General features: G+C 31.8%; 1 protein-coding gene across 2 annotated transcripts in view; it reads left to right on the forward strand.

Moving 5' to 3' along the window:
• LOC139521023 (probable E3 ubiquitin-protein ligase HECTD2) overlaps nucleotides 1-26,363 on the forward strand; it is a 51,603-nt gene that overhangs the window by 2,539 nt on the left and 22,701 nt on the right. The window contains exons 2-7 of one of the 2 annotated variants that reach the window (XM_071314191.1): nucleotides 8,267-8,601; nucleotides 11,249-11,351; nucleotides 13,334-13,423; nucleotides 21,256-21,317; nucleotides 21,653-21,682; nucleotides 22,485-22,530. In XM_071314191.1, the coding sequence (XP_071170292.1) occupies nucleotides 8,267-8,601; nucleotides 11,249-11,351; nucleotides 13,334-13,423; nucleotides 21,256-21,317; nucleotides 21,653-21,682; nucleotides 22,485-22,530 (666 nt within the window). The remainder of the gene's footprint in view (nucleotides 1-8,266; nucleotides 8,602-11,248; nucleotides 11,352-13,333; nucleotides 13,424-21,255; nucleotides 21,318-21,652; nucleotides 21,683-22,484; nucleotides 22,531-26,363) is intronic. The other variant, XM_071314193.1, reaches the window with a different exon arrangement.

Consider the following 26,363-nt stretch of genomic DNA (forward strand, 5'->3'; position numbering starts at 1 on the left):
TCGATGTGGAAAATTACACTAGATTTTTTATCATAATATTATGAAAAAGGCATTGTTTGTAGAGCTACATGTATGTTTACCCCACAGTTTTTTTTACTTATATTCCTGAATATCTCACAAGAAACTTAACTTGTATTTTTGAAAAATGTCATCCATCCTGAACTTCAGTTTTATTTTGATTTCATGGGTTGTCAACTTGTTGTTCTTCTTGAACTTCTTCTTCCTTTGTAGTAGTACGTACAGGCCTCCCATGGGAGTATTATCATACTGTTTTATGTACATGTTGATGTGAGAACAACAAATGTGCGGGTCAGTACGGATTATCTGCAGTGAAAACAGTGCTTCTTTGTTCCCATTTAAAATGACGCTAAAAACAAGGTTGTACATCTATTGAAGCTGGACCACTTGCACACCCCTTTTGAATAATTCAAGGGTTGTGCAGCTTTAAAATATGTGTTGTGGCAGTCCATTCGATATTCTGATGGTATCTGGGAAAACAGAGTGACGATATACTTGAGTCCTGGCAAAAGGAATGAGGAATTGTTCATTGTGTCCTCTTACTGTTGATATTACTGGCTGTAAATTTGTAGTTGGTACGGCAATCCCTTTGTGTACTACTCTGTAAAACATGATGACTTTACATTGAGCTCTTCTTTCCAATAGTGTCTTCCAGTTGAGTGCCTGCAGCTGTAGCATTGTTTTTATGCTACTCGATCGTTCTTCTGTAGTCATTATGAACAAATCATGCGCATCATCGTTGTATAGCTTCTAATTTGTTTATGTCGTTCTTAGTAGATGGGTCCCAGATTTTGCTAGAGTAATATTCCATTAGTGGTCTTACAAGCGTTTGATAACGTAATGCTTTTGTTTTACTAGGACAGCTTTTGATGTTCCTTTGAACATGTTGAAGAAAAGCTTGGGTGGAGTTAGCTCTCTTTGCGATGTTGTCAATGTTATGCCTTAACTCCAAATTAATGTATAACCTGCCTACCTTTGTTGACAGAATCATTCGTAGCAGACCTTACCAAGTAAGGCAACCAAAATTTTTCACAATCACAACCAATTGGAAATACATGTATATAAGACTTGCCGTAAATGATTACACTGGTTGACCCGAGTTCAATCAGTGTAAACGGTAAAAGTAGTTACTCATCAATCAGTTCTTAATTACTGTGATGTAAAAACATTAACATTTACGGAAAGTACAGGAATTTCAACAGTAGTATAATTATAAACATAATTAAAAAAAAGACTTAAGTACTGTTAAAATTCCTGCACTTTCCATAATTGCTAATGCTAGCTATAGCTCTATTAATGGCTTTAGTCATGCTCCAGGTTAAAGTTTTTGGTCAAGGTACCTGAGGTAGTTTTTGATGAAGTTGAAGTCCAATCAACTTGAAAATTAGTACACATGTTTCCTATGATACATGCATGTATGTACATCATGTATCACAGTTATATTTTACTTTCTATGTTTCAATTGATAAGTATGTGATGTTCAACAAGTGGAAATATTCAAGCTTCAAATACTCGTAAAATTACAAAATCGGTAACTTTAACATATTTATTGATCATTTTGAATAGAATTACTATATATATATTTAAGTATGAAATACGTTTTATTCAAAAAAAAAAATACATGTTTATATCAGGCAACAAAAATATTGATCTGCGCATTTTATAAAAATGTCAACTTCTGACATGTAGTTTCCTGTCAAAACAATGTTGGAATCAGAATCTTCTATGCAAACTGATGTGTTTGGGTCTCAGGGGATACAACGAGGACGCGTCCCAGGGACTCACAGGTTTCAAAAATGTCCCTTCCAGCTTGATTTCCATGCGTCCAGGATGGGTATCCATGTGCACGTCTTAGCAATAACCCTGATACATGTACAAATGTATGATCTTTCTTATTTAAATGCCATAATTTAGAGTTTTGACCCAAATTTCACGGTCCACTGAACATAGAACTGATAGTACAGATGGGACATCAGTGTACTATAGTCGTTGATAATGGACACATTCTTGTTTTTAAATACTATAAGCAGTAGGTCTAAAAATCTGTAGGTTTCTAGCCTTTTCAGTTTTTGTCGAGCCTGCAACTTTTGTTGCAGAAAGCTGGACATAGGGATAGTGATCTGGCGGCGGCGGCTACGGTGGCGGTGTTAGCTCACTTCCTAAAAGCTATATATTTTAGAAGGTGGAAGACCTGGATGCTTCATATCTTGTATATAGATGCCTCATGTTACGAAGTTTCCGTCAGTCACATGTCCATTGCCCTTGACCTCATTTTCATGGTTCAGTGACCACATGAAAAAAAAGTTCAAATTTTTTGTAATGTTAAATTCTCTCTTACTGTAAGTAATAGGGTAACTATATTTAGTATGTGCGTACCTTGCAAGGTCCTCATGCCTGTCAGACAGTTTTCACTTGACCTCGACCTCATTTCATGGATCAGTGAACAAGGTTAAGTTTTGGTGGTCAAGTCCATATCTCAGATACTATAAGCAATTAATAGGTCTAGTATATTCAGTGTATGGAAGGACTGTAAGGTGTACATGTCCAACTGGCAGGTGTCATCTGACCTTGACCTCATTTTCATGGTTCAGTGGTTATAGTTAAGTCTTTGTGTTTTGGTCTGTTTTTCTCATACTTTATGCAATAGGTTTACTATATTTGTTGTATGGAATGATTGTAAGGTGTACATGTCTAGCGGGCAGATGTCATCTGACCTTGGCCTCATTTTCATGGTTCAGTGGTTATAGATAAGTTTTTGTGTTTTGGTCTGTTTTTCTCATACTTTATGCAATAGGTTTACTATATTTGTTGTATGGAATGATTGTAAGGTGTACATGTCTAGCGGGCAGATGTCATCTGACCTCGACCTCATTTTCATGGTTCAGTGGTCAAAGTTAAGTTTTTTAGTTTTGGTCTTTTTATCTAATACTACAGTATATATATGTCATACATGTCATAGGTCAACTAAATTTGGTGTAGGGAAATATTTTATGATCTATATGTCAGTCGTGCAGGTTTTATTTGACCTTGACCTGGTTTTCACAGTTCATTGCTCAGTGTTAATTTTTGTGTTTTTGTCTATTTTCTTAAACTATAAGCAATAGGTCAACTATATTTGTTGTATGGAAGCATTGTTAGCTGTACGTGTCTGCCTGGCATATGGTTCAACTGACCTTGACCTCATTTACATGGTTCATGTTAAGTTTATGTGACAGTCGTAATAAAGCTTTATATTTAGGAGTACAAATGTATCAACATAATATCAATGATTAGTAAAGAAGGCGAGACATTTCAGTGTGTGCACTCTTGTGTTTATATAAATTAAGTGTTGTAAAGATCGGTAAACACAAGCACAAATGCTGTGTTAAATACAGACAACAGATAAACAGTCCTGTTAGAAAGTGAAGAAATAATTCATGGGGGCTTGAATATATCGTGATTTTACCACCGGTTGTCCCTTTATGATTTTTTTTTACCCTGAGCGATAGCAAGGGGTAAAATATCGGCATAAAGGGACAACCGGTGGTAAAATCTTGATATATCAAGCCCCCATGAATTATTTCGATTCTAATAGGACAAATACGGCAATTGTTTTTGGATTGAATAGCTGTAGGAGAAGGCATTATTTTACATGTATTAAATTGACGTAAAAGAACGGAGCAAACTGAATAAATGTCATGCTTAAACTATTTACAAAAATATATTTAGATAGATTTTGATGAATCTAAATGATAATTGTACTTAAATGCCTAATTTGTATACAAAAATGGCTTATATAACACATTTTCTCATCGTTTGCTGACGTTTTCTTGTTGTGATGATTTTCGGTTTCACAAGCGTGTATTTTCCCGTAAAACACCTATATTCTGACGTCAACGTTCTATGACGTCGGGTAGCTGAAATTCATAAAAAAGCATATTCACATCCAATTGTATTCTTTATAAAGCACAAAGGTGTCAGTATTCACCTCAGAAACTTACAAAACCTTTGAATAGACTTATTAAGAAAGGATATAATTACGATACTGTTGTCAAGTCATTAAAGATTGCATATTTTGGCGTTAATATTGAGTCACTGATAAGGTCTTTGCATCGGAACTAAACACATTTATTCTAAAAACAGTTGTTGGCATGACACGGGTTATGTTCTTCTCATATATGTTATGATGGTATGATACTAAACCCCTAACGGGAAGGATTGTGCCTGATGTTCATATGATGAAATCATAATCTTTCAGTCAGTTTAGTTGAAGTCTGGAGCTGGCATGTCAGTTAACTGCTAGTAGTCTGTTGTTATTTATGTATTATTGTCATTTTGTTTATTTTCTTTGGTTACATCTTCTGACATCAGACTCGGATTTCTCTTGAACTGAATTTTAATGTGCGTATTGTTATGCGTTTACTTTACTACATTGGTTAGAGGTATAGGGGGAGGGTTGAGATCTCACAAACATGTTTAACCCCGCAGCATTTTTGCGCCTGTCCCAAGTCAGGAGCCTCTGGCCTTTGTTAGTCTTGTATTATTTTAATTTTAGTTTCTTGTGTACAATTTGGAAATTAGTATGGCGTTCATTATCACTGGACTAGTATATATTTGTTTAGGGGCCAGCTGAAGGACGCCTCCGGGTGCGGGAATTTCTCGCTACATTGAAGACCTGTTGGTGACCCTCTGCTGTTGTTTTTTATTTGGGCGGGTTGTTGTCTCTTTGACACATTCCCCATTTCCATTCTCAATTTTATATGACGTGGGAGTAGGATCGGAACAGCCCAAACAATATATTCATATTTTACCACGGGTGTGTACTCAAAGTGTTTGAAGGACGTCATGTAAGAATGTACAATATCCCTTGGCTATCTCAACTTTTTGGGGATAATCATCAGTGGTAATAAGATGTAGACAAAAAAAACATAAATTAAGCTAAAGTTTTTGAAAACAAATACATTGCTGTTGGCAAGTGGCACAGTCTTCCTTAGAAAACTTGTACGTCAAAGTATTTATTATCATTTATATAATTAAATTAGAAAAAAATGAATTGATATGACATACATTTAGGAGATAACTGTATTGTATTTTAAGCTCCGACGCCATCAATTGGGGATTTGATGGTCACAAATTAAGTTTACTGGCGACGCGTTAGCCGAGACAGTAAACGGGTATTTGCGACCATCAAATCCCCAATTGATGCAGTCGGAGCTTAAAATACAATATTGTTATCTCCATTCTAATGAAACTGACTGAAAACAACGTTAAAACATGTATTAAAAATCTGTCAAATGCCGTCTGAGCTGGCACGTAAGTCCCATAGCATCAATTGCCAATTGATGCCATGTAAATAAGTGACGTTATCCAATCAAAATGAACGTTACAAACGTTGTTGTATTAGAATTGTGGATTTTTACCCTTGTCCTTCTGTCCTGTATATGTCCCACAGTTGGTTTTTGTTCTCTAACTTTAGTTTGCCTCAACCAAATGTTATGATACTTATGTATACACAATGCTTATTACCACAAATCACTGATCAAGTTTGAATTTTGGGGTGTTACTTTTACTGTTCTAGTGTTCTGCCCCTTTACAAATAGAAAAAATGCTGACTTTTTGTTTCCATTATCTAACTATACATGTAGTTTGATTTTGTTTCAACCAAATGTTATGAAACTTATACACAATGCATATTACCACTCAGATCACATACAAATTTGGGTAATGTCACTTTTGCTGTTCTTCAGTTATGTCCCTTTATTATAATAAAACTTTATATGATATGCAAGCAGGGGCATCATCTGTGTCTCATTGACACAATCCCCATTTATTTGTAATGCCATTTAAATACATGTAATAAGTATTATTTGAGATATGATATATTATGTATAGAGATTGAAGAAACATTTTTTAGAGTAATCCACATACATGAATAGCCAAGTTGCTTGAATTCTCATATCTGTTCTTTGACAAAATAGTCCATTATCATTAAAAAAAAATAATAGTACATTGTATCGTGCATACATGAATTGTTCTTTGATTTTTCTATGATACAACTTTATTTGACCTATAAAACTGCAGGTGGTATTATTCAATGTTGATAGTTATTGAAAAATTCTATTAGTCATGTTAGTTATATATAGGTCAATGATATCTAGTGTGTGGATATTATATCTAACACTTCAGCTAAATTTGCCCAAATTGGTTGGTTTAAACTATGAATAAACATTTTCTTATTTTTTGTGCTATTTTCACATTTCTTGATCAGTATGAGAAAAAAAATCTCCTCACTAGTGAAATATCTGTTCTCATGAGCAAATGATTGCAATTAAGCGAAATTTAATTGTGAAGTTAAATTGTCTTGGTTTTGTCTTAATTTTCCTATTGTGACGTCATAAAAAAAGGCGTCCATGTCTGATGACGTCACAGAAAAAGTACACAACTTTCTTCAAATCTTTAAAAGGAAGGATAAAAATCATTAGAGAAACAGATTCTGCCACTATGATTTTTGTATTACGATATTTCTCCAATCTCAAAAGTTAGATTTTGATCAGCAAGCCTCACACTTTAAATATTAAATTTACATGTAACTGTCTCGGTTGGAGAAATATTATTGTTAACACATATACAAATGTATATATGTCATGTATGTTGCAGTTGTGAAATCTATATTTCATTGTATGATGATCATTCTTCAATAACAGAGTTAAATTGGTGTTTATCAATTAGAAAGTAACCATCTTGAAGCATTATTATGAATAGCTACTTGTACATGAATCCCTTCTTGTATATACATGATATACATAAGTTTTTTTTTACCATGTTTTACACTAATTATTGTTTACCTATACAAATATTCATTACTGTTTTACATAAACATACTAAGGTCAATGAAGGTCTAGTATTAATTTTTTGTATTTATAAACCTGCTCAGTACTGAACTTCTATAGATACATGTATCTGACTTAGTTGATTCATTTCCTCAGTAGCTAATATTAATGATTTATGAATATGATGATGGGAGCCCTTGGTGGAAAAGTGGTCTAAAGGGTAGTCTAGTTTTGCTTATATCCACTATTTAGGCCACTTCACTAGGGTGGATAGTACTGTCCACACTGAGATTGTGATTTTGATTCAAACATGGGGCAGGTGTTTGGGAGTCCTGAATTTCTTTTAATCTAAGGATTGGCAGGGTTTTTTTTGTTGAAAGTCTGTTGTTCTTTTTAGACACTGGTGCTAATCCTAAAAAAACTGGCTGTCACAATATATCACAGAGCTCACAGACAGTGCTGTGAAAACCAACAATCAATCAAAACTCATTTATATGATGAGAAAGTATGAAAGCATATCTAGATGCATACATGTTGACATTTAGACAATTATATATTTTTGAAAGTATTAGCTTGTGATTGTTTCATCAGTATCTATATTTTCATGTAAATGTTAGCTATAGGCAGATGAAACCTTATGATTACTTTATATACAGCTGTGAATTACCACTTTGATTAAGTTACCATAGAAATATTTACACCTTTATAAGAGTCAACCTCTCCCTGGTTTTATTAGAAATTTAAAATCAATATTCACAGTGATAATTGAAGAAGTAGTATAGTGAAATAATATCATAACTTTTATAGGACATTCATTTTTGTTGGTATGTACCACAGTGTAAGAAAAAATACTTACGAAATATCTTTCATTTATAAATTGGTTCACTTAGACAATAAACCATTTCAATCTCATTTATTTTTCTTGCTCATATTTATAATTTTCCAATCCCTTTATTGCTTTTTCTTGTAATCATGATATGTACATACAAGATTTTTCTTTCATCCATTAATGTGAGCTATATTTGAATTTTTGATAAACAAGCTTAAATGGTAGACTTCCTTTAATTTATTTTCTTGATCATGTTTATGTTCATTGAATATATATTTGAATGAATTAATTTTGTATTACGAGACATTATGCACTCTCAGAGAAATGACTTTTAATAAACCTATTGCATGAACAGTAATAATTTGTCCTTTTGCAAATATGAATATTATTTCATGGGCAACAGGATGTGCACCACATGACATATAGCAGGATCTGCTTACCCTTCATAGCATCTGAGACCACCCTATATTTTAGTGGGTTTGTGTTGCTCTGTCTTTAGTTTTGAATACAATTTATGCCAAATTAAGGTTTTGATCTAGAGCAAGGCAATAATTGTGTCTAATGCAGACAAATTTTCTTGTTGTTGTATATATATCTATTTATATTTTAGGAAAGAAACAAACAGGGAGGAAGACTTCAGACAATTTCAAATTTCTTTCAAAATTTAGGATCTAATAAGAAAGGAAAAAATAAAACGGAAAAACCATACAACTCTGCTCGATCTCAACCTAGTTCATCTATGTCTGAAGATAGCAGTTCAGAGTTACCTCCCATAACAAATGGACAGATGATTAACCAGAAAAGATCCCCAAACTTTCAACTTTCTTTGACATCGAAAAGCAGAGAATCGTTAAGTCCAAGATCATTAAGATCAGATAAGGCAACATTAAGTCCACAGAACAGACATATTTATCCAGTGAGAACAAAAAATATTGATCAGTTCTTGTAAGTTATTTTAAATTATTTTTATAAAATATTGATCAGTTCTTGTAAGTTATTTTAAAGTATTTTTATATAAGTGTTTCTTTTAACTATTAGCTTTTAAAAAGAGCGGTCTCTAAAAACACCGCAAAGGACCTCCTTTGTGCACAAAGGAGCACAAAGGAGCACTAAGGACCTCAAAGAAGTTTAATAAGAGCACAAAGGACCTTAATTTCCCTTTAAAGCATTAAAATATTATAATTCCTGAAGAAAAATGTAAAAAAATTAAAATAGTTTCAATAAAAATTGCGATTTTTATGATGTACGATTTGGTATAATCACCGGTATCGGTTTGGAACCGACTTTATATCCGGGCTATATGATAGCTCATGTATGTGAATTTTTAAATAGTTTTAATATGATATTAATGATAAAAACGTCATTTATTATTTTTAATATTTTGTTGTAATATTTTTTAAGAAAAAAAAATATGTATTAAGTTAAATTGGTATTAAAGTTGAAGATATACGAACTGCACAGTCATGTGTTCTGTAATGGGTACGGATATGCATAATATTACGACCCTTTTCTATAAGATTTTACTTAGTAATACATTCATGAATTAGAAAATATTGAGAAAACACAAACATATGATATAAATACAGACTGGGTAATAAACCGAACAAAAATAAAGCAAACATTGTTGGTCAAGATTTCGACTCGAGCATTAATAAGGATTGTTTCATGAAGACTTGATAGCACTTGGGATGAAAAAACGTTATAAATTCTTTACAGTTAATTATTAGCGTTAAAAGACTGTCTTTAAAAACAATTACATTCAGAAAATAATAAAATATGTATTTTTAAATTATAAATATATTTAAAAAAAACAAAAGAAAACTATAGACATATGCACAATAATAATATACCTACGGGTCTCGAGGCCAATACAGCAAACCTTGAATCTATACCAGTTCCAATACATAAACAGCCAGTTAAAAACACTATAAAAACATAGTGTATTTTGAAGTTTATGAAATACGGATTGACAAATTTAAACTAATTAACTACCTTTATAATTATTGCCATAGTATTCCCTTTGTGCCTTTAGAAACGTTTTCGTCATAGCAATACTGACATATTACCATACATAAGAAAGCTAGCTGATGATGAAATATGAAAGCAAAACATCGGTATCCTTACATAATTTTCGTAGTTTTGGTAAAGTCTGTTATCTTAAAATATATTACAACAACAAAATATTAAGAATAATAATTGACGTTTTTATCATTTATATCATATTACAACTATATAAAATTTTACATACATGAGCTATCACTTTCCCGGATATAAAGTCGGTTCCAATCCGATATCGGTGATAACATCCAATCGTACATTATAAAAATCGCAATTTTTATTGAAATTATTTTATTTTTTTTACATTTTTCTTCAGGAATCAGAATATTTTTATGCTTTAAAGGGAATTTCAGGTCCTTTGTGCTTTTATCAAACTTTTTTAGGGTCCTTAGTGCTCCTTTGTGCTCCTTTGTGCACAAAGGAGGTCCTTTGCGGTGTTTTTAGAGACCCTAAAAAGAGTGGATTATTACATAAAATTGAGAAAGGAAATGGGGAATGTGTCAAAGCGACAACAACCCGACCATAGAGCAGACAACAGCAAAAAAGGCCACCAATGGGACTTCAATGTAGCGAGAAACTCCTGCACCCGGAGGCGTCCTTCAGCTGGCCCCTTAAAAAATATGTATACTAGTACAGTGATAATGGACGTCATACTAAACTCCGAATTATACACAAGAAACTAAAATTAAAAATCATACAAGACTAACAAAGGCCAGATGCTCCAATCATGTAATTAGCAAGGCTTCTCATGAATATGAGTCCTAGAAGCATGAAAATCTGTCTAAACCAATCGTATTCTTAACTAATGAGCCTGAAGATTTATCCAGATTGGACAATGTTGTACACTTTATAAGCTGTGCCCATATATACATGCCATACTTATCATCTTACCATAAAGTTTTATCATGTTTATTTTTTGGTCCTTTTTTGTCATGAAGACTTAAATAGTAGATTTAGGAAACTATAAATGTTTTTCTCACTGTTATAATCATAACAACTGTTGGATTAGCAATAGCCAAAATGGTGAGTCCCTGGTTTCCCCATCACAAATCCTTGGTGAGATTACTTAATGCAACTATTACACATTAAACCAGTGAAGAATTAATGACTCACAATAATGTATATAATATATGGGTTGTGCTCATTGTTGAAGGTGGACCATGGTTCTGTGACCAGTAATTTTTCACATCTTTGTCATTTAGCATTAAAGTTACAATGTACATGTAGTTGTTTCCTACATGTCATAAGGAATCATACTGTATTTCCATATTTTTTTTATATTTTTGTACAAAAAAAACAACAACTTTGTAACCATGGAGAATGAAAGACTCCCTACTATCAAAGTTAGAGAGCCATGTGTACAAATTCTTCTCAATGCAGCCTCATTTTCATCTCATGGAAGAAATCTTTTGAAATTGGACTGAAGTATTAAGTTGTGTCTCTTGTTGAAATTTAATACAATCCAATCCAAAGTTATTTGCTACCAAATTCATGTATTCACTTCTCTATCAAAAGTATTATGCATTGATTTTAGGGATGATATAAAGAATGCCAAAGAAAAGGATAACTGGAAGATTGTTCAAGATTTTTATTCCACGACATTTGATTCATTCATGGAGATTAATGCTGTTTTCAAGGTATGGTTAAATTATATATTTTCTATAAGATAGGCGACCTACAAAAAAGAACAACAGAAGATATGGGTATAATATATGTATGAGAAAAATTTGATAAATACTGATCAATATTATGGTTATCACAGATCTAATGAGCTTGGTTTAATAAACTAGTAAATATCAAAAATTATCATCTGAAATAGTGCTTACTTGATAATTGTTCTAGCTATATATATATATATATATATATAAACATATGTTGTTGTTTTTTTTTAACTATAAGGGTCCCAATAATATAAGGTTTGCTTACCTAAACCTGTACCCTAGTATTGACTATTTTTAGTCCCCTACCGAATTTGTCGAAGGAGAATTTAGGTTTGCACTGTCTGTCTGTCTGTCTGTCTGTCCATCTGTCTGTCTATCGATCCAGCAAATCAGTTTGCCAGACTTTTTTTCTTCATGCTTGGAGATATTGATTTGATATTTGGGGTATTGTATTGTGTTTTCTCTTCAATCACACATCAACTTCAAGTAAACCAAAGAATGATAGTTGGGGTATCATTAAAAGAGCACAGTTAAACAATGAGCAAAACCCTAGTTTAAATTTACTGAGGGTCTCATGCAAAAATGATAGGTACTGTTCTAGTAGTAGATAGTCTCATGTTATAAGCAGTTTATACATTTAAGCTCATTATATACAAATGTATATATATAATTAATGCACAGTATTATTGTGGCTCCCTTCAACCCTAATTTACACATTTAAGCTCATTAAAGCACAGGATTATAGTTAACTGGGCTCATTTAGCAGACTGATTTCATAACTTTAAAACATTGTGTCACTAATTGATTGACTATCTAAGGATAAATATCTAGTGATCTGTTTCGGAAGAATATCCTAAATCAATGGCAGAGGTCAATGACTGGAGTTTTCAACATAGTCAAGGTCATAACAAATAACAATGATTCAAGATAACAAGGACATATTTGATACTGTTTTGTTAACATTGAAAGTCTGAATTGATCATGATGTCTTATTTCAACTCAACATGAGAACTATTTTCACATTTCTTGATCGGCGTGTCAGAAAAATATTTCTCCTCAGTAAAATATCTGTTCTCGGCAAATGATTAGTTGAAATTTGATTTTGACGTCAAAATGTTTTTGTTTTTTTCTGAATTTTCCTATTGTGACGTCATGAAAAAAGGCGACCATGCCTGATGACGTCGCATATAAAGAACATATGTTTCTGAAAATCTTTGAAAAAGAAGGATAAAAATCATCAGAGAAACAGATTCCGACACTATAACTCATGTATTACGATATTCTCCACTCTCAACAGTTAAATTTTAATTATCTAAAAAGCTTTGCAAGCCTCTTGCTTTAAAAATTTTTTTTAACTGTCTGGAGTGGAGAAATATCGTAGTACACTTGTTGCAGTGTAGGAATCTACTTGTACATTGTATTATATATACATGTATTAAATTTTAAAAAGGTAAATCATAGGGAATTTTGAGTCAACTGATTTAGAGACAGTTTTATATTAAAATATATCATTATATTATATATAGATTTAATAGTACAAAAATACTGTGAATTTCAAAAATGAAGAATTGCGTTTTAATGTATTATTGAAAATCTTTGACCACTGGCAAAAATGTGAATTCTAAGTAACAGGATTGCAAAACTTTTATGAAGGAAAATCACTATTGAAATTGTGAATGCAAGTTTTTTTTTTTCATTGTGAACTTGGTAAGTACTGTCACAATTTTGCATAGTTAAAAACATCGCAATTATTTCTATATTTACAGTAGCAGATAAATGTACAAATGATTTACAAAAATGTACATCAAATGAAAGAGAAGCATATCACAAGGAATTGTTCATAAAAAACTTAATTTAATCCTAAAAAATCCAAAAATTAAAGCATGAATAAAAAGCAGTTTACACTTTTGTGTCCAGAATTCCACAAAAAGATTCAATAATTAAATGTATTTTTATAGAGAGATCCAGGAAAAGAGTACAAATCAACTGAAGACCCTGGACTAAAAATGGATTTTGTACAAATTGTATTTGACAATCTGCTAGATACAGTAAGTGTGACTTCTTGACTTTTAATCTCATTTTTGAAAGAAAACCTTATTGGGTAATTTAAAAGAACACAACATATTATAGGGAAGGGAGAAGGATTTTGAACAAAACTCAACTGACCTTATCAGAAGCTAACTAGTGTTAAATGGCAAAATGAAAGTGAAGTAATATTTCTGTTCAGGTCCATTTCCTAGAAGTTAATTAGGTATTAGCTCATAGATCACTACTACATTTTTCTTGTCCAATATTAAACTGTTGAGCCAATATTTGAGTTCATACATGTATGACCAACAGTATTTAGAGAGTAACTCTGGGTTATAATTAGTTTCATTAATTTTTTTATAGTACATTGCTATTCAACAAAACTTGGGTCTCCATTGGTGTTTCACTGTCCCATAGATTTTAGCATCCAATTCTTAAGACATCTAGTCTGATTAGTGCATGTGGGGTTCTTTATTTTTGATAGCCCATTTATCTTCATAATTGACCCATTACTCTATTCTGTAAATCCAATCGGCATTCCTATATGACAAAAAAACATTATTTTTTATTTTTTTTTATGTCACTGGGTTGATGTTTTGACATAAGTAGACACTACGCTCTTCAATGTACTGGTTGATAGGTTCTAAACTTTGTTCTTTGATTTGTTGTAATTTGATTTGCCAGAATAAAGTGACAGTACGGAATACCGAATTCTGATTTTGTTAAGATAATCTAATCTAAGAGGAAGAATGTATTTTTCTTTTGTTGCAATAGGCTTTTATTTGAGGGAACTTTAATACCTGACTATTTGCATGAAACACAGTTTTGAAAGTTAGATGGAATTATTGATTTTAAGCTAATCCATTGTTTGATTTCATAACATTTAAGTTTAAAAAGATATTTCATTCTATTTTGATGAATAATTCAAATCAATATACGTTTCCCCAAGAGATATTACATATTAAGTGGAAACTGGAGGTAAAAAGGATTTTGTGATAGAAATAACTTTTCAGAAGTCCCACTTACAAAGGAACAAAAATAAGACATTTATTCTTTTATGACGAATAGATCATATGATATAGTATTATTCCTAAATCTGTAGCTACCATATTTCTATGAAGGAAGGACATTAAATCTGATGCTTCCTTTCCTGGCAAAAGGACAAGGTTCACTCATGGCTCAAATGGCCTAAATTATTAACTTTATCATAAAACACCAAAAAGATCACAATTTGGTTCCGTAAATGGGTCCCTTTTTAAAGCCTTAATGCTAAGTATTAATATATATATATATCTATAATACTAAAATAACGAGGTCCAATTTGTCAGCCGTCATCGGGTAAAAACGACAAATCAAAGAATTCAACTTTATATATAGCTAATATAGGACAATGGTGTAGATTAAAAATTACACCACTCAAGACCCTTTTGTTTTCCACATAATTAATATTGCCAATAATTAACAAGTTCCGGGTCGAATCCAATACCGATACCAATAGTATATTCACCTGTTACCTATTACCTTATCTGAACGTTCCGCATATGACAGGCGCACCACCAAACAGTGTATTTAGGATTTTGCTATATACACGGGTCATAATCACAGGGCTGACACTACTAAATTCAATCATTGTATTTGTTAGCGGGCATGACGTTAAACAGTGAATCACAGAATTCAACTTTATTTATAACTTATATAGGACAATGCTGTTTGATTAAATACTCCATTCCAGGACCTTTTGTTTTCCAAATAATTAATATTACCAATAATCGATAAATTCCAGGTCGACGGGTTCAAACAGAAAGATTTGAAAGCAGAGAAAACTGTGTATCTTATAATCGGCATGACTTTATCAGATGACAATACCAATACCAAAATAAGGCTTAGTAATACGCATAGTTATATACTTTAATTCAGTCACGGACCCGCGATACACGGGTGTGTTCTAGTATATATATATATATGGTATCTTATTGAACAAGATATCAATAAATGTCACTAACTTTGGAATTATCACTCAAGAAATTTCAAATTAACAGTTAATAAAGTGTTTTTCTAGCAGCTGTTCTTTATTCATTGAACATTTAGGAAGTCTATGTCTGGATAATCTAAAAAAAAATCATGCATTATTTAGTAAAACATTGCTTCATTTAAATGGAAGGGAAATAACTCTCTATTAATTTTGTCTGAAATCAACTTACATCCTGGAAATTAATGAAAGAAAAAGATTTGTTAAATTGTTTTAAAGGAAAGTTTGAATTATATCTTTTGTTGTTTCAACTTAAAATAATGCAGAACATAGAACTTTAAAATCAAATTAATACGAGTTATTTCAAACTTACAATAGACAGCTACTCATCAGCATTATAGAAGGAGACATGTTTCAGACTGATAAAATTGAAAATGGAAATGGGGAATGTGTCAAAGAGACAACAACCTGACCATAGAGCTGACAACAACTGAAGGCCACCAATGGGTCTTCAATGCAATTCAATGAAAAACTCCCGCACCCGGAGGCATCCTTCAGTTCACATTTGGAAAAAATGCTGAAACCAAACTTGTTTTGAATCACCCAGAGAGAGAATATTGAAATATAAGACTTTTAAAATTCAAAAACAATAAAGTCAGAAGCCTGTAGTTCATTGGTTGTCATTGGTTCATCATCAATGGTGTCATTTTTATTTTTTCTTAAAACTTGTTATGAATTGGGCTGTTCGTTTTCTTCACTGTGTCTTAACCACACCGGCAAAATTTGCTCGGACTCGATGGTATCTAACATCCGGCACAATGACGGAACACCAATAGACAAAAGAAAGGTAGGTTTCTCCTTATTTTTTTTTTTTTTTTTATGATATCGAAGAATATATATACATATACAACTATTTTCTATTGTGAGATGCAATATTTTCTACAACCGTTCTATATTAACGGAGAAATAAGTCAAAATGCATGTCAAAATGACGAATTGAGTGAACCTTGCCTCGAAATTGTTTAATTTCTCGTTAAATTGTTCACATTGTACGGAAAGAAAGGTACGGGAAGATAGATATTGACACGGAGATTGCAAATTTAGTTATTATGAGCATCTCAATAATTGTATTTCTGTGTATGGAACGAAAAAAAAGGGTCATGTCAAATTAAAATAAACCGGTTTCGTCAATGTTGTTACTACACAATCACCCGGTTTCGTCTATATATATCACCCGGTTGTTTTTTTTTTGTTTTTTAACAAACAATTTATGAAAAGAAACTTTGGCACAGATCTGAACATTGTCTTTGGAGAATTTAAATATATATTTATTGTAAAGTAAACCTGGCGTGTTAAAATCTATTTTAAACGGGCACTTTTGGATATAGTTAATTATGATAATACACATTTTCCTAATGAAAGGCGTATCCCTTATTTCACTTAACTTCAAACTAATTTTAAATGGAATATAAATAGTTTTTGAGATATGGCGCGACATGTTAAAAAACCCCACATTCCTGTTTCACTTACATTTTCTGTAACTCAAAAAGATTTAATTTGATTTTCACTAAAAGGTTTGCAGATCGTTTGACCATTATAAGAAATAACTATGTTAAATTTTAAGAAAATAAGATAAGCTGTCCTGAAGTTACGGTGCAACATGTTTATGCTGGACAGACGGACAGACGGACGGACCGAATGACTGATAGATGGAGGAACTGATGGATGGAAGGACGGACGGACAGACGGGTGTATACAATAATACGTCCTGTCAAAATTGGGAAGGGCGTGTAAAAACGCAAAGAAATGAAAAAAAAACTCGTAATTAAAGGTCAATAAGTTTTATTAGGATATCGGCCAAGTCGATTTATTTGTATATTTGTCTGCCTTATCATTTTTGCTATATAACTTTTATATATATTTGAAAAAAATGTATAGAAATCGATAAAAAGAACTTGATATTCGGCATTTATAATAAACATAATCCAACTCACATAATCCAATTTCCCGGGTGTCCCTGTTTTCTCATTTCTTACAATATTTAATTCGGTATACATTTTATAAGATAAGTGGCGAATCTAGATGACGTATAGGTTGTACGCCCCGACCCCACCTTTGGTTGGCAAAACTATATTGATTCCTGTATTTAACGATTTTGTAAAGCAAAAAATAATCAAAATATTGTTCGACTCGCTACGCTCCGCGGTATGTAAAAGTTGTTCGAATTACGTCCACTTTGAAATAAACTGAATCAGTCTGTCTGTATATATTGTCAAAATATATTGACCAACTTCAGTGTACGATCATCATAACACAACGGCGACAGTACAGACTCGTCTTTTTTTTAGTAAGGAGCTACCATTTGATTTTTATGGGGGGGCTAGGATGAAAAATTTTGTCCTGCATTTTTTTTTAGTTGTAATCTCCATCCTGCCTTTTTATTTTTCACTCTATTCGGTCCTGCCTTTTTTTATTAGTTTATTCTGACTTTTTTTACCTAAATTGTCATCCTGCCTTTTTTTTTTTTTGCAAAGTGTCTCATCCTGCCTTTTTTAGCTCACCTGTCCCGAAGGGACAAGTGAGCTTATGCCATCACTTGGCGTCCGTCGTCGTCCATCGTCTGTCGTCGTCTGTCGTCGTCGTAAACTATTTCAAGAATCTTCTCCTCTGAAACTACTGGGCCAAATACTTTCAAACTTTAACTGAATGTTCCTTAGGGTATCTAATTTATAAATTGTATCCGAAGTTTTGATCTATCAACAAACATGGTCGCCATTGCTAAAAATAGAACATAGGGGTCAAATGCAGTTTTTGGCTTATAACTCAAAAACCAAAGCATTTAGAGCAAATCTGACGTGGGGTAATATTGTTTATCAGGTCAAGATCTATCTGCCCTGAAATTTTCAGATGAATCAGACAACCCGTTGTTGGGTTGCTGCCCCTGAATTGGTAATTTTAAGGAAATTTTGCTGTTTTTGGTTATTATCTTGAATATTATTATAGATAGAGATAAACTGTAAACAGTAATAATGTTCAGCAAAGTAAGATTTACAAATAAGTCAACATGACGGAAATGGTCAGTTGACCCCTTTAGGAGTTATTGCCCTTTATAGTCAATTTTTTACCATTTTTCGTAAATCTTAGTAATCTTTTACAAAAATCTTCTCCTCTGAAACTACTGGGCCAAATACTTCCAAACTTTAATTGAATGTTCCTTAGGGTATCTAGTTTGTAAATTGTATCCGAAGTTGTGATCTATCAACAAACATGGTCGCCATTGCTAAAAATAGAACATAGGGGTCAAATGCAGTTTTTGGCTTATAACTCAAAAACCAAAGCATTTAGAGCAAATCTGACGTGGGGTAATATTGTTTATCAGGTCAAGATCTATCTGCCCTGAAATTTTCAGATGAATCAGACAACCTGTTGTTGGGTTGCTGCCCCTGAATTGGTAATTTTAAGGAAATTTTGCTGTTTTTGGTTATCTTGAATATTATTATAGATAGAGATAAACTGTAAACAGCAATAATGTTCAGCAAAGTAAGATTTACAAATAAGTCAACATGACGGAAATGGTCAGTTGACCCCTTTAGGAGTTATTGCCCTTTATAGTCAATTTTTAACCATTTTTCGTAAATCTTAGTAATCTTTTACAAAAATCTTCTCCTCTGAAACTACTGGGCCAAATACTTCCAAACTTTAACTGAATGTTCCTTAGGGTATCTTGTTTGTAAATTGTATCCGAAGTTAATATCTATCAACAAACATGGTCGCCATTGCTAAAAATAGAACATAGGGGTCAAATAAAGTTTTTGGCTTATAACTCAAAAACCAAAGCATTTAGAGCAAATCTGACGTTGGGTAATATTGTTTATCAGGTTAAGATCTATCTGCCCTGAAATTTTCAGATGAATCAGACAACCTGTTGTTGGGTTGCTGCCCCTGAATTGATAATTTTAAGGAAATTTTGCTGTTTTTGTTTATTATCTTGAATATAATTATAGATAGAAATAAACTGTAAACAGCAATAATGTTCAGCAAAGTAAGATCTTCAATTAAGTCAATTTGACCAAATTGTCAATTGACTCCTTAAGGAGTTATTGCCCTTTAAAGACTTTTTTCACAATTTGTTCATCATGTTGACTTACTTTAAAAAAATCTTCTCCTTAGAAACTGCTGTATCAATTTCAGCCAAACTTAGGCTAAATGAGTTTCAGAGTATCTAGTATAAATTTTATATTTTATTTCCTTATATGTCAAGAAACATAGCTCCTATGGCTAAAATAGAACATCTATAGGAGAAAATGACTTTTTTTTTTTGGCTTTTGAAGAAAATAGGACAATCCAAAAAACATTTAAATAAATTGAAAAGCCAAAATAATCATTGATGAGAGATTTAACCAAAAGAATAAAGGTGAGCGATTCAGGCTCTTGAGAGCCTCTTGTTTTTTACTCAAAACTCCTGTCCTGCCTATTTTTTTCAAATTTCATCCTAGCCCCCCCCCCCCCCCCCCCCCCCTAAAAATCAAATGGTAGCTCCCTAATGTTAACAAAATAATTATTATTGAATTTTGTTAATGACCTGAGACTAGTATTATACTAATTTGTACATACATGTAGCAGTATAGTTACAATAAGGGATAAAAAAAAATATTTTAATGCATGGTAGTTGTAATCCTACATTCATTTTCTATGTCGATTATGCATGCATATACAGTTGTCTTATTATCAACGTTTATCCTGAAGAAGATTTATTTTTAACGATTGTAGAAAAGATAACATACATAGAATGATTAGATTACTTAAAAAGGTGTCCATCCTTTTGTGCGAGAAAATCACATATCAATTGTGTGTTTTGATTTTTAAGACCGTAAACTTTAATTTCAAGTTTAAACATGTTCAACATATTTTCCCATAACTCATATAGAAAACGCATATTTAGAGAGCTTTAATCTCAATATGCTGTTAAAAAAATTCGAAATGCGAAGTAAATTAAAATAGTTGTGTTCTATAAGAGTAGGAATTCAAGTTTTTGCCTATTATTTATTTGAATCTGAGACTCATATAAATAATAAGCCGTTTTCCGGTGAACGAACTTGTTTTCCAACGACCCACAAAACTCCTTTTGAACGCTGAAGTTAAATAATCAATTATAATGTAATGCGATTTTTATTTTTTTTATTTGACCAAACCGGGTTATGCATTTTGAAATCTATGACGAAACCGGGTTGTATACTTTGACGAAACCGTCCAGTTCCATTTTGACATGACCCATTTCTTTTGTTCCATACACAGAGATACAATTATTGAGATGCTCATAATAACTAAATTTGCAATCTCCGTGTCAATATCTATCTTCTCGTACCTTTCTTTCCATACAATGTGAACAATTTAACGAGAAATTAAACCATTTCGAGGCAAGGTTCACTCAATTCGTCATTTTGACATGTATTTTAACTTATTTCTCCGTTAATATAGAACGGTTGTAGAAAATATTGCATCTCACAATAGAAAATAGTTGTATATGTATATATATTCTTCGAAATCATAATAAAAATAAAAAAAATAAGGAGGAACCTACCTTTCTTTTGTCTATTGGTGTTCTGTCATTGTGCCGGATGTTAGATACCATCGAGTCCGAGCAAATTTTGCCGGTGTGGTTTAGACACAGTGTTCTTGTCTTAATTGATTCACAAAACCAAATGTAACAATACTAGTTGCCTCTGATATACATTACATATGTTTCCTTTTATTGGAGTTTTATTTATAGAAAAGCTTTGTTTATTTAATGTATCTTAAATTATTACCTTGGTTTCGCTGCTAATTAGAGATAAATTTCAGCATCTTCTGTATTATTTGATACTTTTTACATTTTATTTCTAGCCTCAGGAAATACAGAAAGCAACACTGAAAGCTACCATCAACAGTTTGTTAAAAGATAAAAGGTATGTCAATTCTGAAATAGTTATTTTGTAAAGATCTAGAAACTGTCCAGTCAAAGATAATAATATCATAGATATTACCACCATGGTAAGTACTAAAAGTAAAAGGAGAAACATGTCTCAAAACTCCTTCATGAACATTTTATTTTATTATGGGAAATATTTATGTATAAATACAAACTAAAGCCATCTAATTAACTGAGTGAAAACAAAAGCAATAACTGGTTTAAATGAATTCACTAATGATATATTGGATAGTGTAAAACAACACCAAAGTTTCTTATGTTTATTGCCGGTATCTTAATTATGTGTTTCCTTATTTCCTAAATGCTTACCAGGAATCAAGAATCTGGGAATGGAATGATCAGGTAAAAATTAATCTTTGAATGTTGTCTTTGTTTCCTTATGTAGGGGAAGTTGCTTCCTTTTCTTGTCAATTCTGTGAGTTCCGAAATTTTGCTTGCATTTATCATGATGACTATTAAATAATGGCCTGGGCAAAAATGTGAAACTAATACTTGCAAGTTCATGAAATGCTGCAAGGAAATAATGCTTTGAAAATTCAAAAAAACTTATCCACTGACCATGTCAACAATAATGAAAACATTGCAAAAATGTCCAGATTTCCAGTATTCAAATACCATTCCTCCGATCCTCTACAACAAAATCAATAAATTTAGATGTTGTTAACTTTGCATTGTCTGTCCGTTATGTAGAATTTAACAAACTTTCAGATTTACTTTTAATTAACACTCTGTACAATGGAATATGATTGCATGGTAAACATGTCTGTCTGGTAAGGTTCATCTGACCTTGACCTCATTTTCTTGGTTATGAATGTTTCTCAGATAACAAAAGAAATAGGTCAACTGAATCTGATTTATGGCATGATTGAATAGGTATTTTTCTGGAAAGGTTTATCTGACCTTGAACTCATTTACATGGAGCATTGGTAATGTGAAGTTCATGTGACACTTGTTGTTAAACTTTTATCATAAAGACTTTCAACATAAATGCAATTATGATCAGTACAGCAGGTCCTACTTTAAATTCAGCCTTTGTACTTTGAAGTTCCGACTCTTTAATCAAAATTTCCGCTTATGTTCTGAAGAATAACCACAATTATATGTAAATTTTTACAAATATTTGAAAATCTTTTTTTTTTTCCAGGCCTCACACAAAAGATGATTTGCGAGCTTACTTAGTATTGATGCAGGTAATTTTTATATTACTATTAGGCTTGTATTTGTATATACAATATATTTACATAATTAGTTTAGAAAAGCTAAGTCTCTGTTTCACAAGATGCCAGACTGTGTTTTATAATTAATTAATCATTTTTTTAAACTATAATGAAATGAATTTGTACATGGGTTTGTCTGTAAATATAGTCTGTTAAAAGGGTTATTGTAAAGTGTATTTACAGGAGGCAATATAAATCAATAATTTACATGTATGAAATATGTATTTGTTTTAAAACATTTATATAGATGAAAAGTAACAATTTATATAAGTTGGCTTATTAAATGGCTTATTGATTTGTTTCACACTTTATTGTTTATCTAGTTAATTATAGAACAAAAACATAAAACAAATCGTTGAGGAAACAAAACCTTTTTAGGTTATACTGACATTCATGATAGATGGATGAATTAATACTTCTTATTAGGGATGACATCATGTAAATGAGTACTCGAGTACTTGAGTATCGCTCGGTAGTATGATACTCAAATAATCAGTTTTCTGTTAGAATGTTGCAGCCTTCTTAAAGAAAAGGATTTTTATAAGAGAGCCTTCCAGGAAATAAAATATAAATGATCATCATTACCGTAATATGTTTTGTATGCTTGGGTTTAATTGTCATTTGAAATATATCCAAAATATACATGGCTATGAACGAGACTACCTTTTCAAGACTTTCACTAATCATTGAAGTCTTTGTCATCCCACAGTCAGAGCAAATATTTTCATCAGCAACACTGCTTGAAATAGTTGAGAAATCAACTTATCACAGAAAAAGGTGACAAGATTATATTTCTAAATAAGAAAATAATTGATGCACCCTTTGTTTACCCTTAAAAAAATGGTGAAAGGCATCAGAAAGTTGTAATTATCACCCCTTTGTTGATCATTAAATGTGGTTTTTTATGATTCCCAAACACTATAATAATTTTTCTATTGATGTTTACTAATTTTAATAATAATAGCCTGTTTACAGAAGTGGTACATGTAGTAAATAAGCTATTTATTATGGTATAAAATTCCTTGGATTATTATCTAGTCCTAGGTCATAATGTTGAGAATGTTTACATTTTGTAGATGTTTTTCTGAGGGAGTATATGAGTAATGCTTGGTGAATCAATCAAGTACTTGATAAGTGTTCTATCTTCAACAAGTTGACATCCCTACCTCACAACCAATTTCTAAATTTCTTTTAAATATCAATTACATTTATAAATAAATTTTTACCAATTTACCAATGTTAAAATGTAAATAAAACAATTGTCAATGAATAAGACTACAAATTTAGCCATATAGATACATGTCACATACAAAAATGAGGGAATTACATGAATCATGAGGTCTTCATCATGCAGAAAGTAGAAATCAAATTTGAAAGACAAAAAGTGATACATGTACATGGCATACATATAGGTTGAAAGGGATCCTGGTTATCATTATACCCCCGCTTTAAAAAAGGGGGGGTATACTGTTTTACCTCTGTCTGTCCTTCCGTCAGCTAGTCCGTCCGTCCCATGAATATTTTTCGTCGCATTTTTCTCAGGAACTACAATACAAGGATTTCTGAAATTTGGTTTCAGGGTTTATCTAAGTCAGCTATACCGTGTGATGCGTTTTCAGATTGATCACTTGACAACTTCCTGTTTACCGAACACTTGTATGATTTTACACATGATAGCCAAGTTGAAAATTTTCGTCACATTTTTCTCAGGAACTACAATACAAGGATTCTGAAATTTGGTTTCAGGATTTATATAAGTCAGCTATACTGTTTGATGCGTTTTCAGATTCATCACTCCACAACTTTCTGTTTACCGAACACTTGCATATTTTTACACTATTAATATTATCCACTTGCGGCGGGGGTATCATCAGTGAGCAATAGCTCACAGTTTCACTTGTTTCATATCAAATAAGGAGATGTGATGACCACCAATGTTCAAATAATGAAGTGAATGTTAGCAGTTATTATGCATCTATATGGTCTTCAACAATAAGAAAACCTCATATGGTAGGCTATAAAAGTCCCGAAACATAAAAAATATGAAACAATTCAATTGAGAAAACTAATGGCCTAATTTATAACAAAACAATTTATGAAAAACTAATATGACAGACATGCAGCCATGACCGACATTAGCCTATAGATTGGAAATTAATTCAATATCTTCCAGTGAATTTATGATTAAAAAGAAAATACAGGTGAAAGAAGTCTGTAAGATTTTTATAGAATTTTATAACTTTTTGTCAATTTGGTTATCAATTTGTCTGCTGAGTTTTATTTTTTATTCAATAGGAAGTACATTAAAAAGGTCTTCTTCATTTGATAATAGCAAATTAAAAAGAATAATTACACCTCTTGTCCCTTGTGTTTTTGTGGAATTAATTTGTTCTTTGAGAAATAAGAAAGGTGAATCAATTTTATATATGGGATCTTTTATTATTAACCTGGAATCAATACCTGTTGGCTTTATTGATATTTTTTGGTCCATACATTTTTATTTTGTGTAATCAACTCCTACAGTATTTAACCCAGATCCTCAAAATTTTGCAGGGAGAATGTACATGTACATATGTTGAAGTTATGCACCTGCTATTGTGAAATTGCTGAAGGAATTATTTCTCCTTTTTTTTACTTTATAACTTAGTAATTATTCAACAAAATTTATAAAAGAGGTTCCAAGTTTTAAACTTCTTCAGTTTTCAACCAAGGTCTCTCGTTTGACTTCACATTAACGTTGTACACATATTGAAGTTAAATGTGCACCCATGCTGTTCTAGAATGATTTCAAGATTATTTCACATGTTTCTGGACCTTCATGTTACATTGCAGCTACATTAAATATTGTTAATGTTCTGCATTGATTATAGTCAAAAATATTGCAACCTTATGCTTTTTATTTGAGGTTTTGACCCTGAATTTTTATATTTCTAAAATTGATGTTATAAACGTTTAAATAAAAATCTACAATTATTTTAAACATATGTACTAATTAAAATGAATAAACATATAGTTCACTTATTGTAACTTTCCTTCAATTTACAAAAAAGAACAAAAATCTGTCTGCATAAAAAGCATGACGTAAAAAGCCCTGAATAGTTCTTCCATTTCACCTCTATTTCCTGTACCATCCTAGGTAACATTGATTGTTATAGTAAACACAGACTTCTCATTCAATACGGGTATTTAATAATTGATCACTCCTTTCCAGTAATGCTCCAGATCTATGATTACAACATTAAGTAAGGGAAATACGTCTATTATATCATTGACACGTTAAATTTGTTAAACAAATATTAGGATCTTGGATGTCAACAAACAATTGTTGTAATTTTCATTGTAACCTTATATTGAAATTAACATGGCATTTGAAGCTTTTTTTAACTAGATTACTTGTTTTATTGATGTTTTAATGACTGCTTAGAGAAAATCTATAAGTAATCTAGGACTATGATTCATGTCCATGCCAAAATATAGGTTCATTTTACTAGAGACAAGGATCCTACCTTATAATGAAGATACTCTTAACTTTTTAGAAAGGGGAAGTTTTTTTGGAAGGATGAGGCAATAACTGATAAATAAATATATATTTATATAACAAGTGTCAGATTCTGTGCCATGTGTCATTTATTGAGAAAGTAAAATACTGTTTCTCTAATTCGTACTGAATTTAATTCCGTTTCCTGACCTGCTGATTATTTTTAATTAATCAATGTGTGGTTCCTTTGATCTTCAGTTCTTCATGGTCAGAATTCAATTGTGGCATTAAGTTTTCTTGCTTTCCTTTGAAATTCTATTGTAACTTC

This window comes from Mytilus edulis, chromosome 4 (assembly GCF_963676685.1).
Source record: "Mytilus edulis chromosome 4, xbMytEdul2.2, whole genome shotgun sequence".
In the NCBI taxonomy this organism is placed as follows: domain Eukaryota; kingdom Metazoa; phylum Mollusca; class Bivalvia; order Mytilida; family Mytilidae; genus Mytilus; species Mytilus edulis.